The sequence below is a fragment of the Lissotriton helveticus genome, chromosome 12 (assembly GCF_964261635.1).
Source record: "Lissotriton helveticus chromosome 12, aLisHel1.1, whole genome shotgun sequence".
Taxonomy (NCBI): Eukaryota; Metazoa; Chordata; class Amphibia; order Caudata; family Salamandridae; genus Lissotriton; species Lissotriton helveticus.
In genome coordinates this window covers 317,878,059-317,895,122 of record NC_136073.1, presented here as the reverse complement: position 1 = coordinate 317,895,122, position 17,064 = coordinate 317,878,059, and the positions used below count along the sequence as shown (strand labels likewise).

At 42.9% G+C, this 17,064-nt stretch overlaps 1 protein-coding gene across 1 annotated transcript in view; it reads left to right on the top strand.

Moving 5' to 3' along the window:
• Positions 1-16,555, top strand: part of DYNLRB2 (dynein light chain roadblock-type 2) — a 54,083-nt gene extending 37,528 nt beyond the window's left edge. The window contains exons 3-4 of the mRNA XM_078668526.1: positions 424-591; positions 15,982-16,555. Coding sequence (XP_078524652.1) covers positions 424-591; positions 15,982-16,025 — 212 coding nt within the window. The 3' untranslated portion in view covers positions 16,026-16,555. The remainder of the gene's footprint in view (positions 1-423; positions 592-15,981) is intronic.
• The last annotated feature ends 509 nt before the right edge of the window (positions 16,556-17,064 follow it).

The following is a 17,064-nucleotide window of genomic DNA, read 5'->3' as shown; positions in this document are numbered from 1 at the left end:
TACCAAAGGTACACTAGTTTAGTGTGCATATCATCCCCAAGTGCATGTATCAAGGTAAACAAACCGTATTTCCCCTTCCCCTAATCTCGTATCCAGTATACCCCACAGCAGGTGCTTCAAATAGTACCTCAGCAGTCCATAATCATGGATACATCTAGGCCCCTAGTTGCACATGAAGGTGTGCGCTTCCCTTCAACTGCTCACAACTCAACCTGACCCTGATTCAGCTGCTTCCCCCTAGCTTATCCCAACCTCCGTCCCAGTGTGATAGTGTGCTCCATAGATTTATATATATAAAAACAAAATATATATATATATATTTTAATTCATGCAAATGGTCTGAGTTCAGAAATGTGTTTGCTTTACACATATTTCCTTACATTTTCAATTCGTAACGCAGCTTTTACACCGTTTTATTTTCAGGCATTCCAATCAGAACAACGCTTGATAACTCTACTACGGTGCAGTATGCAGGTCTTCTCCACCAATTGTCCATTAAAGCCAGGAGCACCGTAAGGGACATTGACCCTCAAAACGACCTAATGTTTCTGAGGATACGATCAAAGAAACACGAAATTATGGTCGCCCCAGGTAATGTTCTCACATATTTTCTTATGTGGTAACAGTCTATATTTTGTTAATATTTTTGTTTTTCCAAAGCACAAGCATATTAAATTGCTTGCCTTAGAAATTCTATCTAAATGTCTTGTTTTATTCTCTCCGTATACCTATATTGAATAAACCTCATCTATCACATGAAATACATAAGATCTACTCAACTGAAAACAAAAAGGCATCATCAAAAACAGATTCTGTAAATAATTCTCTGTTTTGGAGACTGCAAAGGTGTCTTCCTAATAATGGTTTTTAGTTTATCTCAACACTTAATACTTTTGCGTCAAACGTTGAATCAGGAAGTTTTATTTTTAGTTTTTCACCTAAATTTGATTTTGAAACTGAATGTGCAAAACTACTCTAGCATTTACAGTTATCTGATTTCTGTCAAATGTATTGCATCTAAACATAGGTGAAAGCGTCCAGTGTTCAAAATATGAAATGACACCCCTGACCTAGCCCTACTGAATTAAAAATAGAGTTCAATTCATGCTTGAATTGTCCTCAGTTGGTAGCCAGCAGTTTTTCATACCATATAACACTTTTTTTCTTGGATCCAAAAATGTCACGTAACTTGCACAATTGCTCTACCAAATTACCATTTTTTAGGTCTCGTGGCGTTAACCGCGCGAAAGCGCGGTCTTGCCAGAGATCTATTGTCAGCGACTCAGCTTCCCAGGAGACAGGAGCTGGCCGCGCGCATCTTGCAAAAGGCGATCGGAGCGGGCCGCGCGCGCGAGAACACGCTCGCTATGGCCATTCCCTGTCTCCTCGGAAGCACAAACATACACAGGCACACCTCCCCCTGCACGCATGCGCACACACAGATACACACACACACACGAGCGCACATACATACATACACGCACGCACACATACAGAGACACCCCCCGCCGTCTCACACAGAGACGCACACAATCGCACACACACACAAGCGCACCGCACCCCCCCCCCCAGTCCCACTTGCCGCCAATCCGGTGTTCTGTAGGCTCCGCGGGGCTCTCCCTCGGGCATGGGAGCCCCGCGTCATAGTGAATTATGTCCGCCCTCCAGCGCGCAGAACATCCGAGGCCAATGGACTCCGAGAACGAGGCTGACGTCACAGCAGCCCTCCCTCGCCCCCTCCTCCGATGCCGGACGACGCAGACTGCGGCTGCACGCTGGGCAGAAATGAATCATTCGTAAACATTCAGGCACAGGAAACCTCACTGTGAGGTACAGAGAAAACACTGCTGCTTCCGGTGAACAGCCTGTGGCGTAGATTTTGCTGCACTGTGAGGTACAGAAAAAGCATCAAACCCTTCAGCAAGTGTCAAAGATATACCTCGAAGAAGCGCGCAGATGATAGCGCCGAGAGGCGCTGCTGTATCGCACTGTGAGGTACAGGTAGCTGGAACACGGGTGCGAGGTACATGCAATACACCTGTGAGGTGGCACAGGGAACCTTTGTCATACATGGTGCAGCGCTGAGAGGTACGTGGGTAGCACTGTGGCCTCCAGTGAGGCGCAGGCTTGAGGTAGAGTTGCACATGGACGTATACTCAGAGGACGACATTGAGAGGCACTGTAGGAGTGCTGTGAGGTACAGCAGGAGCAGCAGGGCCAGGCCCAGGCAGCTGTCCTGTGAGGTACGTAAGTGGAGGAGGTTTTGGATCACACAAAGCGTGGAAAGCGAGTAGCACCGTGAGGTAGAGATGGTAACGAGGCAACCTCCAGGGAGGTGTATGATAGAGGCCGAGTTGTGTAAACACGAATTACGCAGAAGATAGAGCCGAGAAGCGCAGCAGTAGCACGTTGTCAGGTACAGCGGATGTCAGGTATATGCAATAGTCCTGTGGGCTGCGGACAGGGAGCCTGTGCTCTGATGCACACGATGCAGCACTAAGAGGTACGGTGGGTAACACTCAGAGGATAGCGCTGTGAGCAGCAGGGTGTACAGGGGCAGCACTCTGAGGTACAAAGGGAATAGCGGGTGAGGTACGTACACTGTGCGGCAAGGTACACAGGGTGTACGGCACGCAGCCAGTAGCATCTCTGGGCTCTGTGAGACCTGATTTTAGAGCAGCTGTTGGAGCCTTTGTCAGTCTGTCTGGAGCTCAGTCCGTGTGTCCATCGCCTTATCTCTTACAGTCACCTCTTTTTCTTTACCTCCCATCAATCAAACATCGTTCTTCGGGTCCCCCTCTCTCCTCTTGTCTCTGTTGGAAACTCTCTCTGCTCCTCGCTCTGTCTTTGCCTCTCCACCCCGTGGGCTCCTCTGTGTGTCTCACTACCTCGGGCGCCCCCTGTCTCGCGGTTTTATTCACCATCTGTGCCTCGAGCTAAAGCACCCTGCAAACACACCAACACAAATAACATAACGTAACCTAACATAACATGCGTATTTGTTAAGCACACGTTCACCCTTGGTATCTTGGCGCTGATAACAGATGTTTATGGTTACCCAACTCAATGAGACTCATTTTCTCGTCCTCGGAAGGATGAATTGCTGAGTGGACCCAGTCTACTTACCTCTGTCTGTCAGTGTCTGACAGTGCTGTGGGTCTCTGAGTGTGAGTAAACTGACAGTGTCTACCTGTATAACCGTGCCATGGATCTCGTAGTGTCTGCAAACTGTCTAGTTACCTCTGTTTGAGTCCGACCATACTGTGGGTCTCAGAGTATCTGTAAACGGTCTAGTAATGTCTTCCTGTCTATGTCTCACTCTGCTGTGTATCTCAGAGTGTCTGTAAACTGTCTAGTTACCAGGATCTGTCTGTGTCTGACTATACTCTGTGTCTGACTGTGCGGTGGGTATCTGAGTGTCTGTAAACTATCTTGCTACCTTTGTCTGTCAATGTCTGACCGTACCGTGAGTCTCAGAGTGTCAGTAAACTGTCTAGTTACTTACCTCGGTCTGTCTGTGTCTGACTATACTCTGTGCCTGACTGTGCTGTTGGTCTCTGAGTGTCTGTAAACGGTCCTCTTTAGTTTCCACTGTCTGTCTGTGTCTCAAATAACGTGAGCCCGCCTTCAGGTGTCTCTGAAGCACCTTCAGCCATGCCTCCTTTCCTCTTTCTATTCTTGCTTTCTTACACTCTCATCCATTCCCATCCTCCCGTTCCTTGGTGCTTTTCTTCCTTCTTCCTCCTTTCATTCCATACTTTCTTTTTATCCTGGTCCTTCCTTTATCCCTTCTTTAATTTCTTCTTTTCTTACCTTCAACCCTTCCTTCTGCTTTTCTTCCTCATTTCCTTTCTTCTTTCTATTCATCCATCACACATCATCCACTTCCTTTCTCCCTCATTCCTTCTATCCCTTCATTTCTTCCTTTCACATTCTTTTCTTATTTCCTCCTTCTTTATCAATTACTCATTTAATTCCTCATTCCATTACTCACCTTCCTGCCCGAATTTGTTGCTGTCTTCTTTGATGTATTCCTTCCTTCATACCTTTCTTTCTTTTAAACAGCACAGTACAAGCACATTCTCTAGTGTATTTATGCATTTATTTAAGTGATGCTTTTTGTAAAGCACCTATAGCTCCTGAGCCTTTTTCAGACCACTTAACTGACTTGGGAAATGAATATGCTCAGTCGGTGTTTCCAATGTAGTGCCTTTCCAGAGAGTCTTCAAAATGAGGTTAGTGTGCATGCTGTACCTTGTTCCACTGGGTGTCATGTCCTGCGCCTCCTTCTTTTTTTTACCTGTCGCCTGCCCAAGATCAGGAAGCAGGCAAGCCGAACCGGCACCTCCTCACCACTTCTTGTCAGCCAATAGCAACCCCCATGCCCAGCATACACCGAGAACTACACTGCTATGGCACAGCACTACCAAATGCCTGCCTTCCTGCCCCTACACTGTTACCCCGCGGTGCAGCCACAGGACAGTGGCTACATTGCCTGTGTCTGCCCCGCAACACGTTGTTTCTGCCATGGTGGTTTCCCACTGCTGGGTGCAGTTAATAAGTACAGGGACCCAAAGATATGTGCAATCGCAGAATAAGAACAAACGTGGTAGAGGTAGGCTTTTTAAAATGTATTTATTCGTTTTTACTTTTATATAGCGCAAACTTTACCCGCAGGTATCAGAGCGCTTTAAATCAGCATGCTTATAAAAAGCAAGACTCTTTATTACTGCCAACTTTGCTTAGCATAAGCAACAGCTAACCATTCACAAACAATGTTTATATACCAATTGCAAATTTAAAAAAAATTAATTCAAAGCATTGTCATTTACAATGCCAGTAACTCAAACTTTAATGCTGCGAGACCTATTGCATTGTAAATGCTTTTTATATCTAGTTATGGGTGAAATGAGCACTCCTGTGTTGAGTACGGATTTCCAGATAATTACGTCTTCGGTAAAGGTGAATCGTATTTCATATTTATGTTCTTTACACTTATCCCTGAGTCTTTCCAAATGTGTAAGTCTGCTAACAAACTTGATGTCTTGGTTGTCAAAACGTTGGTGCTTTCATTGACATTCAGAGGACAAGCAGCTGCACGATTTCACGTAAATTCCGCAGGCCTCTATATTTATGTGTGTTTGTAAAGTTCAGTAGTGACAAGCAAAACACATACACTACTGTGACGTGAGATGGGAAAGCTCAGACAATCCCACACAAAAGAAGTCTGAATCAAGCTCAGATTTTTTTAATGAGAATAATCTTTGTTGTCCTAGGGTTGTATCTAAATTTGATTTTGAACGTCCATTTTTTTTTTACCAGATGCAAACATTAAAAGGCTTTGAGCCTCATTGCCGTATTTAAACAGCATATTTCATGGTAATGTTGAAGGGTGATGAGTCTACAGGTATATATCTAAATTAGTTTGAAGCTGTGTACTTTACACCATGACGAATTACTTTTATAAAAGGGTTAGTTGGCTGGCAATGCCGAAGGCTGATGACAAGCTTGTGAATTTTTTATGCGATTGGATCATCAACATTTTAAAATGTTTAATATGTTTCTTTGCACTGTGAGCTTAAGATTTATATGCAACAAACCGAATCTGCAAGTCTGGCTAGTAGACAGTAGTAGGCTTAACTGCCATTTTTTGTTTTTAGGGGAACTTTCGTACAGAGTACATTGTCAATAACTGAACTTAGTTTGTCTTCACAATCTTTCAGTCAAAATAGTTTCTAATGAAATCACCCGTGGCGTGAAATTATTCTGTGACGAAGTTAATGCCTCCATGGTGACATTCTGTATACAGTCGCCCGTAAATAATCTTTTATAAAAGATATTTTTTTAAATGCTTTTCTTTTTCCTTTTTACGAAATCAAGCCTCATATATGTACTTCGTGATCGTACATATAGGTGCAACTATTCAGTGTTTGCAACTATTATTGAATATCTCATAATGGACAATTAATAATAATCTTTGAAGTCTGAATTCTTCCCAGTTAATGTTTTTGCAAACCTATCTAGTGTTCTGTCTCATGTGATCAGCAACATCTGCCAAGCTTCTTGTTAAATAATTGAACACCATCTGTTTCTCAAAGTCTGTCTGATCCTCACTAAGCTCCTAATTTGGAAGGGACTCAATGATTGTTGCATATTGTTTTAAATTCTTCTCTCAAGCGTTATTAGGATAGCTTAAAATGTGCAGCTCTCATTAATACATTGCTAATTGAGCAAATTCTATTTCACTACTGCTTTCCTTTATGTTCATACTTTGGAGGGCTGTGAGAAAATGGCTTCTGACCCATTTTAACCCCCATAGATTATATAATTTTGGACCACGTTGTTTTTGATCTGTGCTTTGAGTGAGTCTCACTGAGTTTTTTCTTAATGTAAGGTCTAACGAAGTGGTATTGACCGCTAATCACCAGTGCCTCTCATACGATAAGGTTCACAGCTGTGAAGCAGATTAAGAGACTGTGCTGGTTACACTTGTGCACTCACTCGTGGGGGCTGAGCAAGTAGCAATACTGTCAAACTCTTCACACAGGTAACCATGTGCAGATGGGATCTTCAACAAGTTAATTGCAGCCTGTGTCAGACTTTTATGTTAATTGAAATTCAATAACAAATGTATCCACGTCTTTATGACCATAGTGTGAGTCTGTAGTGCTTCCCTTTAACTCTGTGATGCTTCACTGTATTCACATTAAAGGTGAAAGCTGTACCAAAATACCAACTTTGCACTGTCTCAACCTAGAGATCACCAAAAAGGCTGAATGGGGAATTCCCAGCAACCCCATAGAAAACAGTCAGTACTATTGTATAGCGAACAAGGATAAACAAATGAACAGGGAAGGGCAAAACGCCACTTATACCTAAAGCTAAGAGCTAAACATTAAACTAACGATAAATTCTCTCACACTGCGCTGGCCATGGCTATTCTTTATCAAAAGGAAAGGCAGCAGGGCACCTCCCAGTAATATCTGTTTGTCATAGGCGCTGTGATATGAATCATTTGAGATTCTGTTTACGGCAATGCAGCAATACTAGTGGCAACAGTGGTTTGTAGCACATTCTCATTGTGCATTGTTGACAGGGTCCAGTCCCTCATATTGTGGATCAGGGATTGAAAAAGGGTCCTCGTTGCCTTGCAATGTATCAGGGTCCCATCCGTGAATCAGATGTCCATGCTGAGATCTTCGTTGTTGCCAACCAAGCCAATGATGTGTACAGTCAAGGGTCTGGCAGGTGGTGTACATGTCGAGAAAGGACGTTCCTGTGTTTTCACTTCCTGGAGCAGCATGGCAATTGCAATGGCTGAAATCACTGATGCATGACACTAATGTGAGTCAATGGTAAGGGGAGGTCTTCGCGCATTCTAGGATAAGGAGAGCTCCTGCACATCCTCAATGTTGGCTTCTGAAGATCAGTTGTGACCCTACAAAGGGGAACGGTATTATGTAAGGAAGAGGGTGTGCAGTTCCTCATTTTCCACTGACACTCAGGTCTTGAGAGAAAGCCCTCCTCCCTGGTACTTTCTTCATGGGCAAGAGGGTAGCTGAGAGAGGCCCACTATAGACAGGTCGGTAGGAGATATCCTCAAGGACCGGTTGCTGGTCCCCATGTTGTCTATGAGGGCCACATTCTCACCGATCATAGTCGCATTAGTATACCAAGCTCTCTCTATCTTTTTGGTTCTGATGGTTAGGTCCTAACAGTCTCTAGCTGGTGCCTACTCTTCTACCTGCTGATGATCAGGTATGGGCAGTCGCAGTATGTAATTCATGATTGTGGCCTATGGTAAATCTCTGAGACCCAAACTGGAGCAGCCATCATGAGTGCAGCCAAGCCCCGCCACCCATATTTATCTTTTAAACAATTCTAGCACATATTTATATGAGTGGAATGATGCATTGTATGTGTTTTACCCATATGTTTAATAACTGCAATTGGCTGTCACCTGAGAATGGACTTGAAACTTTTCTATGTTGTTGGCAGCTTTGGCCCGGAGATGTAAAGAACTGATGTTGCTTTCTATCCGGGTAAACGATGCAGCATAGGACAACTGATGTGTCCTCAAGTGGCCGCAGTTACTCAAAGAGAGGATAACTTCTATGTGTAGTTCTCGAGGTGCGGTGCTGTTTTGTTTCTCCAAATGATGTCAGTATTGTCACCAACATCAGGTCAATTTAATCCAGCTGAACATAACCCTGCACTCATAAAGTGCCATTATGTATTACAACATTATTACTTCATAGGCATTACTATTCATATTAAAATAATTATGTCCTCCACTCAAAGTGGGATGCACAGAAAGCTGGAGGCGTAGGTGTATTTTTTTAAATACTGTTTAGTGCTCTTATTTATGACTTTCTGCAGTGTGATCAGTTTTTCAATCTGCCAAACAATGAAAGTGAGAGGTTAAGAATGCTCCGCGCCTTCTGGAAGCATTTAAAACCCACCTTTTCTGGTTATCTCTGGAATCTCTTTCTAAGTAAAGTCTTATTTTGACCCTGTAATTACAATTGTATAGTCCATCACCTCCGTTAACAAACCTGTTAGACACCAGCGCCCATGTGATCTGCATCTTTACATCCCTAGCACTCTGGGTCTACCTGACCGAACAGACCCCTAAACCCTTTTCTGTATGTACACCTACTCTATTTAGATATGTTGCTAGCCGTAATTGCTGCTCTGTGATATATGACAATTCTCAGTTTGTAATCATTTTCTTCTGTTTCTTGTTGTTAGTGAGTAGCTTCATGGGGCCAGTCTTATAGATCTAAAGCACATGTTTTTGGTTAAAAGTAGCCATCATTTTGTGCCTGTTATTCAAGTAAATCAGCATTAGACACTTAAGTCTGTGATAAAGTAACTGGTAATGCCACTGCTGCTCTAGAGAAATGTCCTAAAAATAAATTTGGTCAAATAAGTGGGAAATGAATAGTTAATAGAAATGGAGGAGTCAGTAAAGGGCACGCTTGAGTGAAAGTGAGTCCACTGAAAGAAATACTCATAGCAAATTTCCCTGGCAGCTTACCTGCAAATGAAGAGAGAATGTAAATTCCTATACATAGCTTGGTTTTACCTTATACAGTAACCTAAGCTTTATAACTTGGTGATCAGAATTTCAGCCACATCTGTGGGTTGAGTCAAATTTAGTCATGAATATTGTAGTCACCTTAAGGCCCCCCTCCTAACTACATTTATGGGAAACATTTCCTCACTTGCACTATATAGATCTAAGGCAATGGTTTGCGATCTAAGAGTATTTGAGATTATGCAGAGCACTGCTGCTTAAAAGTGAATTAATGCCTTCCACCCAATGATCAAGTGGTTAGATGCACACTAAATGTATTCTTGTAAGCTGATTTGGTGGGTGTACGTCTGCTAAGAATTTTACATTCATTATCTTGTAGTGACCACACAAACCTCCCAAATGTATTGGAAAGAGGCCCAAACAACTGAAAGGTCATGCAAAGGTCTCTAGTAAATTGAGTACAATTATATAAAGAGCTATATTCTACATAAGGCAAGATTGAGTGATGAAACATTTTCTCTACAAAACAATTATTGAAAGGGTCAGGTCTACAAATCTCCATCACAGAGGGTAGAGTATCTCAAGAAGGAACCTCTGATCTCATTAACGTGATCGTATTTAGGAAATGAAGAAATATACCTATCTATAAAAGTGTTGCTCTATCATCAACTGAGATCTGAGATTTTTACATTTTGATTAAACATCAAACCCATGTATTCTCTCCCCCTGGAATACTTGCAAGGATTAAATGTGATTGATTGAGTGAACTTTATTTGCGTGTTCAAATGTAAATCCATGTGTTATCATGTAGATTGTACAATATTCTTAAATGGACATCAAATGTTTTGAAACCTTTAGTTTTAAAATATGATATCTGATAGTGATTTCTAGCTGCAGATTCCTTACATTTGAATTCCCAGGCATCAGGCTGGATCCAGAAACGTTTGCGTGAGCAGTACCCCTGCGTGGTGCCCATTGAGGTGACTCCATTTGGCTTCACTTGACATCGTCAGTGTCAGTTATGATGTCAGTCACCTATAAAGGGTGCCACCCAGGTGTGCGAATGTCTGTTCTTTTCTTTCCGAGCCAGTTAAGCGCTGGTCCGGAGAAGAGTTGCCCCTCTGTCTCTCTTTTGACATGTTTTAGAAGCAACATGTTTTCTGGCGTGTCCAGGGATTTCAGTTTTGGGCTTATCCTCCGAGCAGCGAGTCCGGTATATTCACGTTATGAAACTGATTTTTGAGCCTCTATCCTGGATTTCGTAGGACTGACTCTGAGGCTACTGGGTCTCATAGCCTCCTGCATCCTGTTGGTTAAACAGGCCAGATGGCATATGTGGGTTCTGCATTTGGAATTGAAGTTCCAGAGGTTGCAGCATCAGGGGAATCTTTCCGCCATTGTCCAGATTATAGAGGGAACTGCGTAAGACCTGTAGTGGTGGTTGATGAAACATGATAGGGTCAGAGGCAGACCCCTATCCCTTCCCCAGCCAAGGCTGACAGTAGTGAGAGATGCGTCAGCCCTGGGTTGGGATTGCCATCTAGGAGAGGTGGAGATGAGGGGACACTCGTCTCCCTGGCAGAGTCGGGGGCTCCACATCTATGTGTTGGAGCTTCAGGCGATCTGGTTGGCATTGAAAGTATATCTTCCTTCTGTCAAGAGGCAGTTAGTACAGATGTTCATAGAGAATACTACCGCTATTTGGTACTGCAACAAGCAGGGCGGGGTGGGGTCATGGACACTTTGTCATGAGACTGCATCTCTGGACATGGCTGGAACAGCAGGGCATAACTCTGGTGGTTCTGGCAGGTTCTTCGAACGTCAGGGCAGACAAACTCAGCCACCGATGTCTAGCGGATCATAAATTGTGTCTCCAGTTTGAGGTGGTACAAGGTCTCTTTCAACAGTGGGGAAAGCCTTGGTAAGATCTGTTCGCCTATGCACAATATCAGCAGTTTGCGTGCTGGAGTTTCCATGGCGACTATTGCTCTGCGGTGCTTTTTGTCACGAGTTGCACTCAGTCATACTTGAGTCCTTTCCGCCTTTACCACTTCAGCACAGGGTTCTCGAGAAGGCCCCAGTCATTCTTGTGACTCCAAACTGGGCGAGGAGAGTCTGTTATCCAGAGCGTCTGAAAAGTAGCATCGATCTTCTGACCAGACTGCCCCTTCAGGAGGATCTTCTGTCGCCGCAACAGGGGAGGGTTCTCCACCCGAACATGTCAACTCTCTGCCTCCATGCATGGAGATTACACTGCGACAGTTGATAGCTGAAAGCTTTCGACCTTCCTCCTGAAGTATGTGAGGTTAATTTGGCAGGCAGGCGGCCCTCCTTTAAGACGGTATACTCCTGCAATTAGCAAACGTGTAAAATGTTGAACAGAAAGGTCCATTGACCCTCTTTCTACTTCTCTATCTTTTATTCTTGCCATTTCCCAGCAGGGCCCTGCATTGGATACTCTAAAGGGTTATCTATCTACTCTGTCCGCTTTTTTACAGCTGCCAGACCTACCCTCTTTGTTCAAATCCCCTATTGTAAATAGGTTCTTAAAAGGGCTTATACATATGTTTCTTCCTATGCTCTTTATCATGCCCGAGTGGTACCCTAATTTGGTTCTCATATAACTTATGTGTGCTCCATTTGAGCCTTTGCACAATTGTTCCCTCAGGCTGCTTACCATCAAGGCAGCCATTCTAGTGGCAATAACATCTGTCCGGAGGGTGAGTGAATTGAAGGTTTTGTCATGCAAGCCTCCCTACATGATGAAAGGTGGTACCCTCTTTCCATCTGGCTCAGTCTGTCATGCTGTCCGCCTTTTTTGCCCCACACATCCCTCTAAGGAAGATGATTGTCTCCACTCTTTGTTACATGGGAGCTCAAAAAGGTTGAGAAGTGCAGCAACAAACCATTTTGCGCTGGGTGGTATTCTGCATTAAAATCTTCTACGCCCTGGTTAGGAAGCTACCTCCTGAGGGCTTATGGGCCCATTCCACCGTGGGGCAAGCTGCGAACACAGTGTTGGCTCGTGGTGTCCCAGTCCTGGATATCTGCCAGGCAGCAACATGGGTATCTCTGCACGGGTTTGCCAAGCATTACTGCTTGAACCGTCAGGTCCACAGGACTGGTATTTCGTCCATTTGGACCTGTAGACTTTTTAGTTTAGAAAATATGTCTACAGCCGACTGCTTTGATGGTATGGCTCAAGTATCCATTCAAAGGTAAGAAATTTGCAGCTAGAAGTCTATATCAAATGAACATTTTACTTACCTTTGGTAATGCATTATCTGGTAGAGACAATATCTAGCTGCAGATTCCTTAGACCCATTCATGCTTTTCCGCTTGGGGAACTCATTTTAATGGGCTTGGGTTGCTCCCTTTTCAGGGCTTTAGTTGTGACACACACAAGTCACTTCACTTCATGGCCCTGCACTTCTTACATGAAAAAAGTGAAAAGGAACTGACATCGGCGTGCCTGGGTGGCATCTATGGGTGACCGCGATGTCATAACGAAGGCTCCCGGTTTTCCATTTTTACGGATTTTTACAGATGAATACAGACAGAAATCACTTTGTTTTCTGTCTGCATTTATCTTTAAAAGTGGATAAATACAGAAAATTGTGCTTCTTTTAAGTGACTCTCCGTGCTTTCTTTCAGCCAGGAGCTGAGCAGATGGACAGCATGGGAAATTAAAAAAAACAGCATAAAATGTCTTTAAATAACGGAATATGTTAACAGATATTCATGGTATAGTGCTAATATCTACCAGTGTATGTATTGTGTAATGTTTGGCAGCTTAAATAGCTAAAACACGACAGTCATCAAAGTATGAGTGCGCATCTGTCAGTTAAATAGATATGGAAATGTACAGTGTTACCACTTTATTTATATTCAAACACAAAATAACTATGGATGAATACAGATAAAATGGCCAAAAAATAAATATGGATAAATACCATAAAACCGGGAGCCCTAGTCATAACCGACACTAACAGTTCCGACAACATCATACAGAGCCGAATGGAGCCACCCGATGGCACGTGGGGGGTACTGTTCACGCAAACGTTTCTGGATCCAGTCTGACACCTAGAAAATTCAAAGGTAAGGAATCTGCAGCTAGGGATTGTCTCTACCAGATGTGCCACCAGGCTGCCTCCCAGAGGATGAATTTGCACCTGGGCAGGTGGGAAAATTAAGTATGAAAGTGGTATACACCCCCAGAAGGTTAGCCACACCTCTAGGATGGGCTACCTGGTCTGTACAGCTAAGGGACATTTCTGAAGTTGTATAAAAGCGGAACAATAGAAGGTTCTGGGTAGAAAAGGTGACACCCCCGCCTCCCAGAAGTGGTTACTGTAGGGTGTATTAGCCACTGGGACCAGTAGCCCATTGGCCACTTGCACTCACACCCCTAACACTCCTAAAGCTAGGATTTAAGGAGCACTCCTAGCACCATAACCTCAGTTCTGATCTGACTTGCAACAAAAGACAAATATGAGACCTGAGTCTGCGACAACCAGAACCGCACAAACCAAAAGTGTGATACCCTACACCTGCAGCAACCTTCCTGGAACTGCACGACTGCGACTCATCCCAGACCTAAGACTGTTTCCCCCAGACAGCTGGACCCCTTTGAGAGCCAAAGGCAGCTCCAGACTCACCTTGACTTGTGGCACTAGTCCCCTGCAGTCCGCAAGTAAAAACAACATACAGGAACCCAAATAAATCGCTGTCCATCGGGCCCTCTAAGCGGTCGCCAAAAAGTAGATGGTTCAGTGCATTGTGGGGAACATAGTGCTGACCTCCAGCAAGTTTGAGGCGGCTACTGTTTTCCCCCTGGATGTAGAAATCACTTTCTGCTGACCTTCCCGCTGCTATGGCTTGCTGTTGGCCAATCCTGTAACCACCACCTTTATTCAATGCTGCAACTCAAGAGAACATCGAAACACCTTCATCTGACATCAACAGTGGCTTCGTTGTCAACTTTTTGCACCCATTTCCTCACTAGCACTGTGTAATCAGTAAAACCAGCTCCCTGCGGCTCCTGCTTCAGCACCAAGGACTCCAAAGACAACTCTGCATCCAGAATTTTGGTGCCAGGTAAAAGCGAACTGACTGTTGTGGCTTAGTCCTTTGGACCCATATCAACTTAACCATCCTTGGTTTCCACACAACTCGACCTGCAAATGACTGATTTGTCACTAGTGCTTTTTACCATTTAAAGAATTGTAGTTTTGCTTTGCACTGATTTAATTTTGCTTCTAAAATCCATAACTCTGGTTATTCTAATCAGATTGACTTCATTTTGATGTGTAAATCTCGTTAAAATTTTTTGTTGTTCTATACAAGTCTACTTTATTTTTATAAATTGGTGGCAGATTTCTTTTGAGTCATGTCAATTACTTATCATCCATGTTAGTACTCTGAAATGCTTAACACATGTTCCTCTAGTAAAGTCTGGCTGCTATTTGCCACAGAACCAGGACTGAGCTAAGGATTTATTATTGTGAATCCAAGGACAATCTTTGTGGTATTGTGCGAGTATTGCATAGTGAAGCCAATCAGCAACACTACACATTGCTCCACCATTCTACACGAATATATACAAATATATTTATAGGTGTTACGTAGGGATTAGTTTAATCTATTATGGACAGTAGGGATGTGTGATGCAAAAACCTTTATGTATTTTTAATGTTTACTTTGTATTATGATAATTACCATAATTCTGATACACAAGGTTTATGAGCTGATTCGTCATAATAAATAAGTTTGTATTGTAAATTAATAATTACTGTGTGTGTCTACTGTTTACAGGGGCTGAGTCAACACACACACCTATCTATATGTACATATACACTCTCCCTGGTTTTAAGACTTCCTCTGGCAGGGTTGTCTGTCTCTGAGCCCTAAATCAGTCTAACCTAACCCAGATAAGATTGTGAGATACCTGCCAGCAGGGCCGGACTGAGAACCCAAAGAAGCCCTGGCAATTTTGTCAGACCAACCCCTGAGGGGTGCACAAGTGTGCACTGCTGCTTCTTTTACTGTGGGCCGCTATTGCAGCACTGCTGCAAAACCAGCCCAAACTGCTAAAAAACAGGCCCGCCCTTTCAGCTTCCTTGGGAAACGCCTAATGCCTGCTACGGCCAGTCCGGACCTGCCTGCCAGTTCTCCCTTCAATCATGAGGAGCGTGACAAACATTTCCCTGGGGCAAGGGAGATCTGCCAGGATGTGCTTCCAGGAAATTTAGAGGTTCATTTTTGCCAGTTTTAAGAAAAGCGTTAAAACCTGGCTTTTCAATCAATAAATCACTGTGGTCTCTGGTCCGTTTTGCTTTCTGTGTTGTTGATTTCGGAGTCCTGGCGCCGGGAAACCCTTTGTGGGTATCTGCGCGCATTACAAATGCAAAAAATAAATAATAAATAAATAAATAAATAAATTATATTAATAGAGCTAGTAGTTATGCTAGCCTGAAAGGCTATTGTGAACCACTGCAGAGTGTGGCAAAGAAAACCAAGTATATGGTATTTTGACAAATTTGTCTCCAGCTTTTAGTAGGAATGGTTGGTCAGGGAGATGTCACTCAATTCTAGATGGGTGGTTTCACAAACTAAGGTTTATTTACATATTTGAAAATTCGTTGGTGAAGAAGCTGAATAAAGCGAACTCAAATTGACTTGTTATCAACTTCCAAGTCCTTGTTGCTCCAACAACTATCTCTGAATTCTACATTTTTTTTAGGCTGATCAAAAAGAGATTAGCATATTGGTCACATATATGCTATTACCCAGAATCGATACCTCAACATAACCATTCATTATGTATTTAGCTAGCAAAGTATAACTGGTTCATTTTCTGCCTAGTAAGCAAATGTACTATTGAGACACAATTTTACTAGTTTGGAGCCTATTTAAGACCATTTTGTCACATTCTTTTGCAGATAAAGAATATCTCCTTATCGTTATCCAGAACCCATCAGAGTAGATGATCAGACACACCATTCTAGTAACGAAGAAGCTACAGTATTGTGGAGATGCGCTGTTCAGCAGACGTTTCAGTCATAATGTGGCTGATATTTAATTGCAACTGCTTCTGTAATTATTTCATACCATACCCTGACGAAAATAATGAATGTCATTTGTCTGTGTATTTATTTTCATTTTTTTTATGCAGTCTGTTTAAGCAGTAATTATTTTGTGTATTTGTTCTGAGAATCCTGTCTACACCAATAAAACTGAGTGTTTCTTACTGAAAATTAAGGTTTTAAAAAAAGGTTAGAGTTGGGTTACGAGTCACTAGTTATTAGTTATGGGTATGAGGGCTCGCTGCATTTACAGTGGTTTCTTACTAGGGTTGCCTCTTACATAATGCACCGCATGCCTTTTATTTACCAGAGCAACATTTCTTTTAGTTAAATGGAAAATTTGATGTTCCGTCAATTAGAATGTTATTATAAAAAACAATATGTATTAATTGTAAAAAAAAACGAAAAAGAAATGGGCTTCGACCTTCAATACCTTAGTTTCTTTCGGATGTTTGTGAGAGTTATAATACAAGTTTTGTCATGCCTGACATCATTAGTTGAAGACAACTATCGATCTGCACTCCACAATAACCACTTTTGAGAAATTGCAGGAACGGTTAAGGGCAATGTGGTTCTAAGAGAAGCGTTAGGGCCACTGTCATTGCTAAATTTCGACATCTATCTCACAGTAAGCAGCATTCCCTCAATCAGAAGCCTATAATACAACTTGCCTGTTCGTTACAGTTGAGGAATAGCTCAAAGGTTGGTGCTCTATGGGAACCCCAGAAACTCTTTTGCGCTTTTACTTTTTGCCAAATCTTAATAGCCATTTAATGGAGTAAACTGACTTGTATTGATAAACCTTTGGAATTTTACCATGAGCCAAGTGGATCCTGTAGCACATCTTATTTGATTGAAAAGGAAACTTCTTTTTTCCTTGATGTAAATGAGTGTCTTCTTAATTCGGCCATGGTGGCTTGCAACCTCTGCAATGCCTTT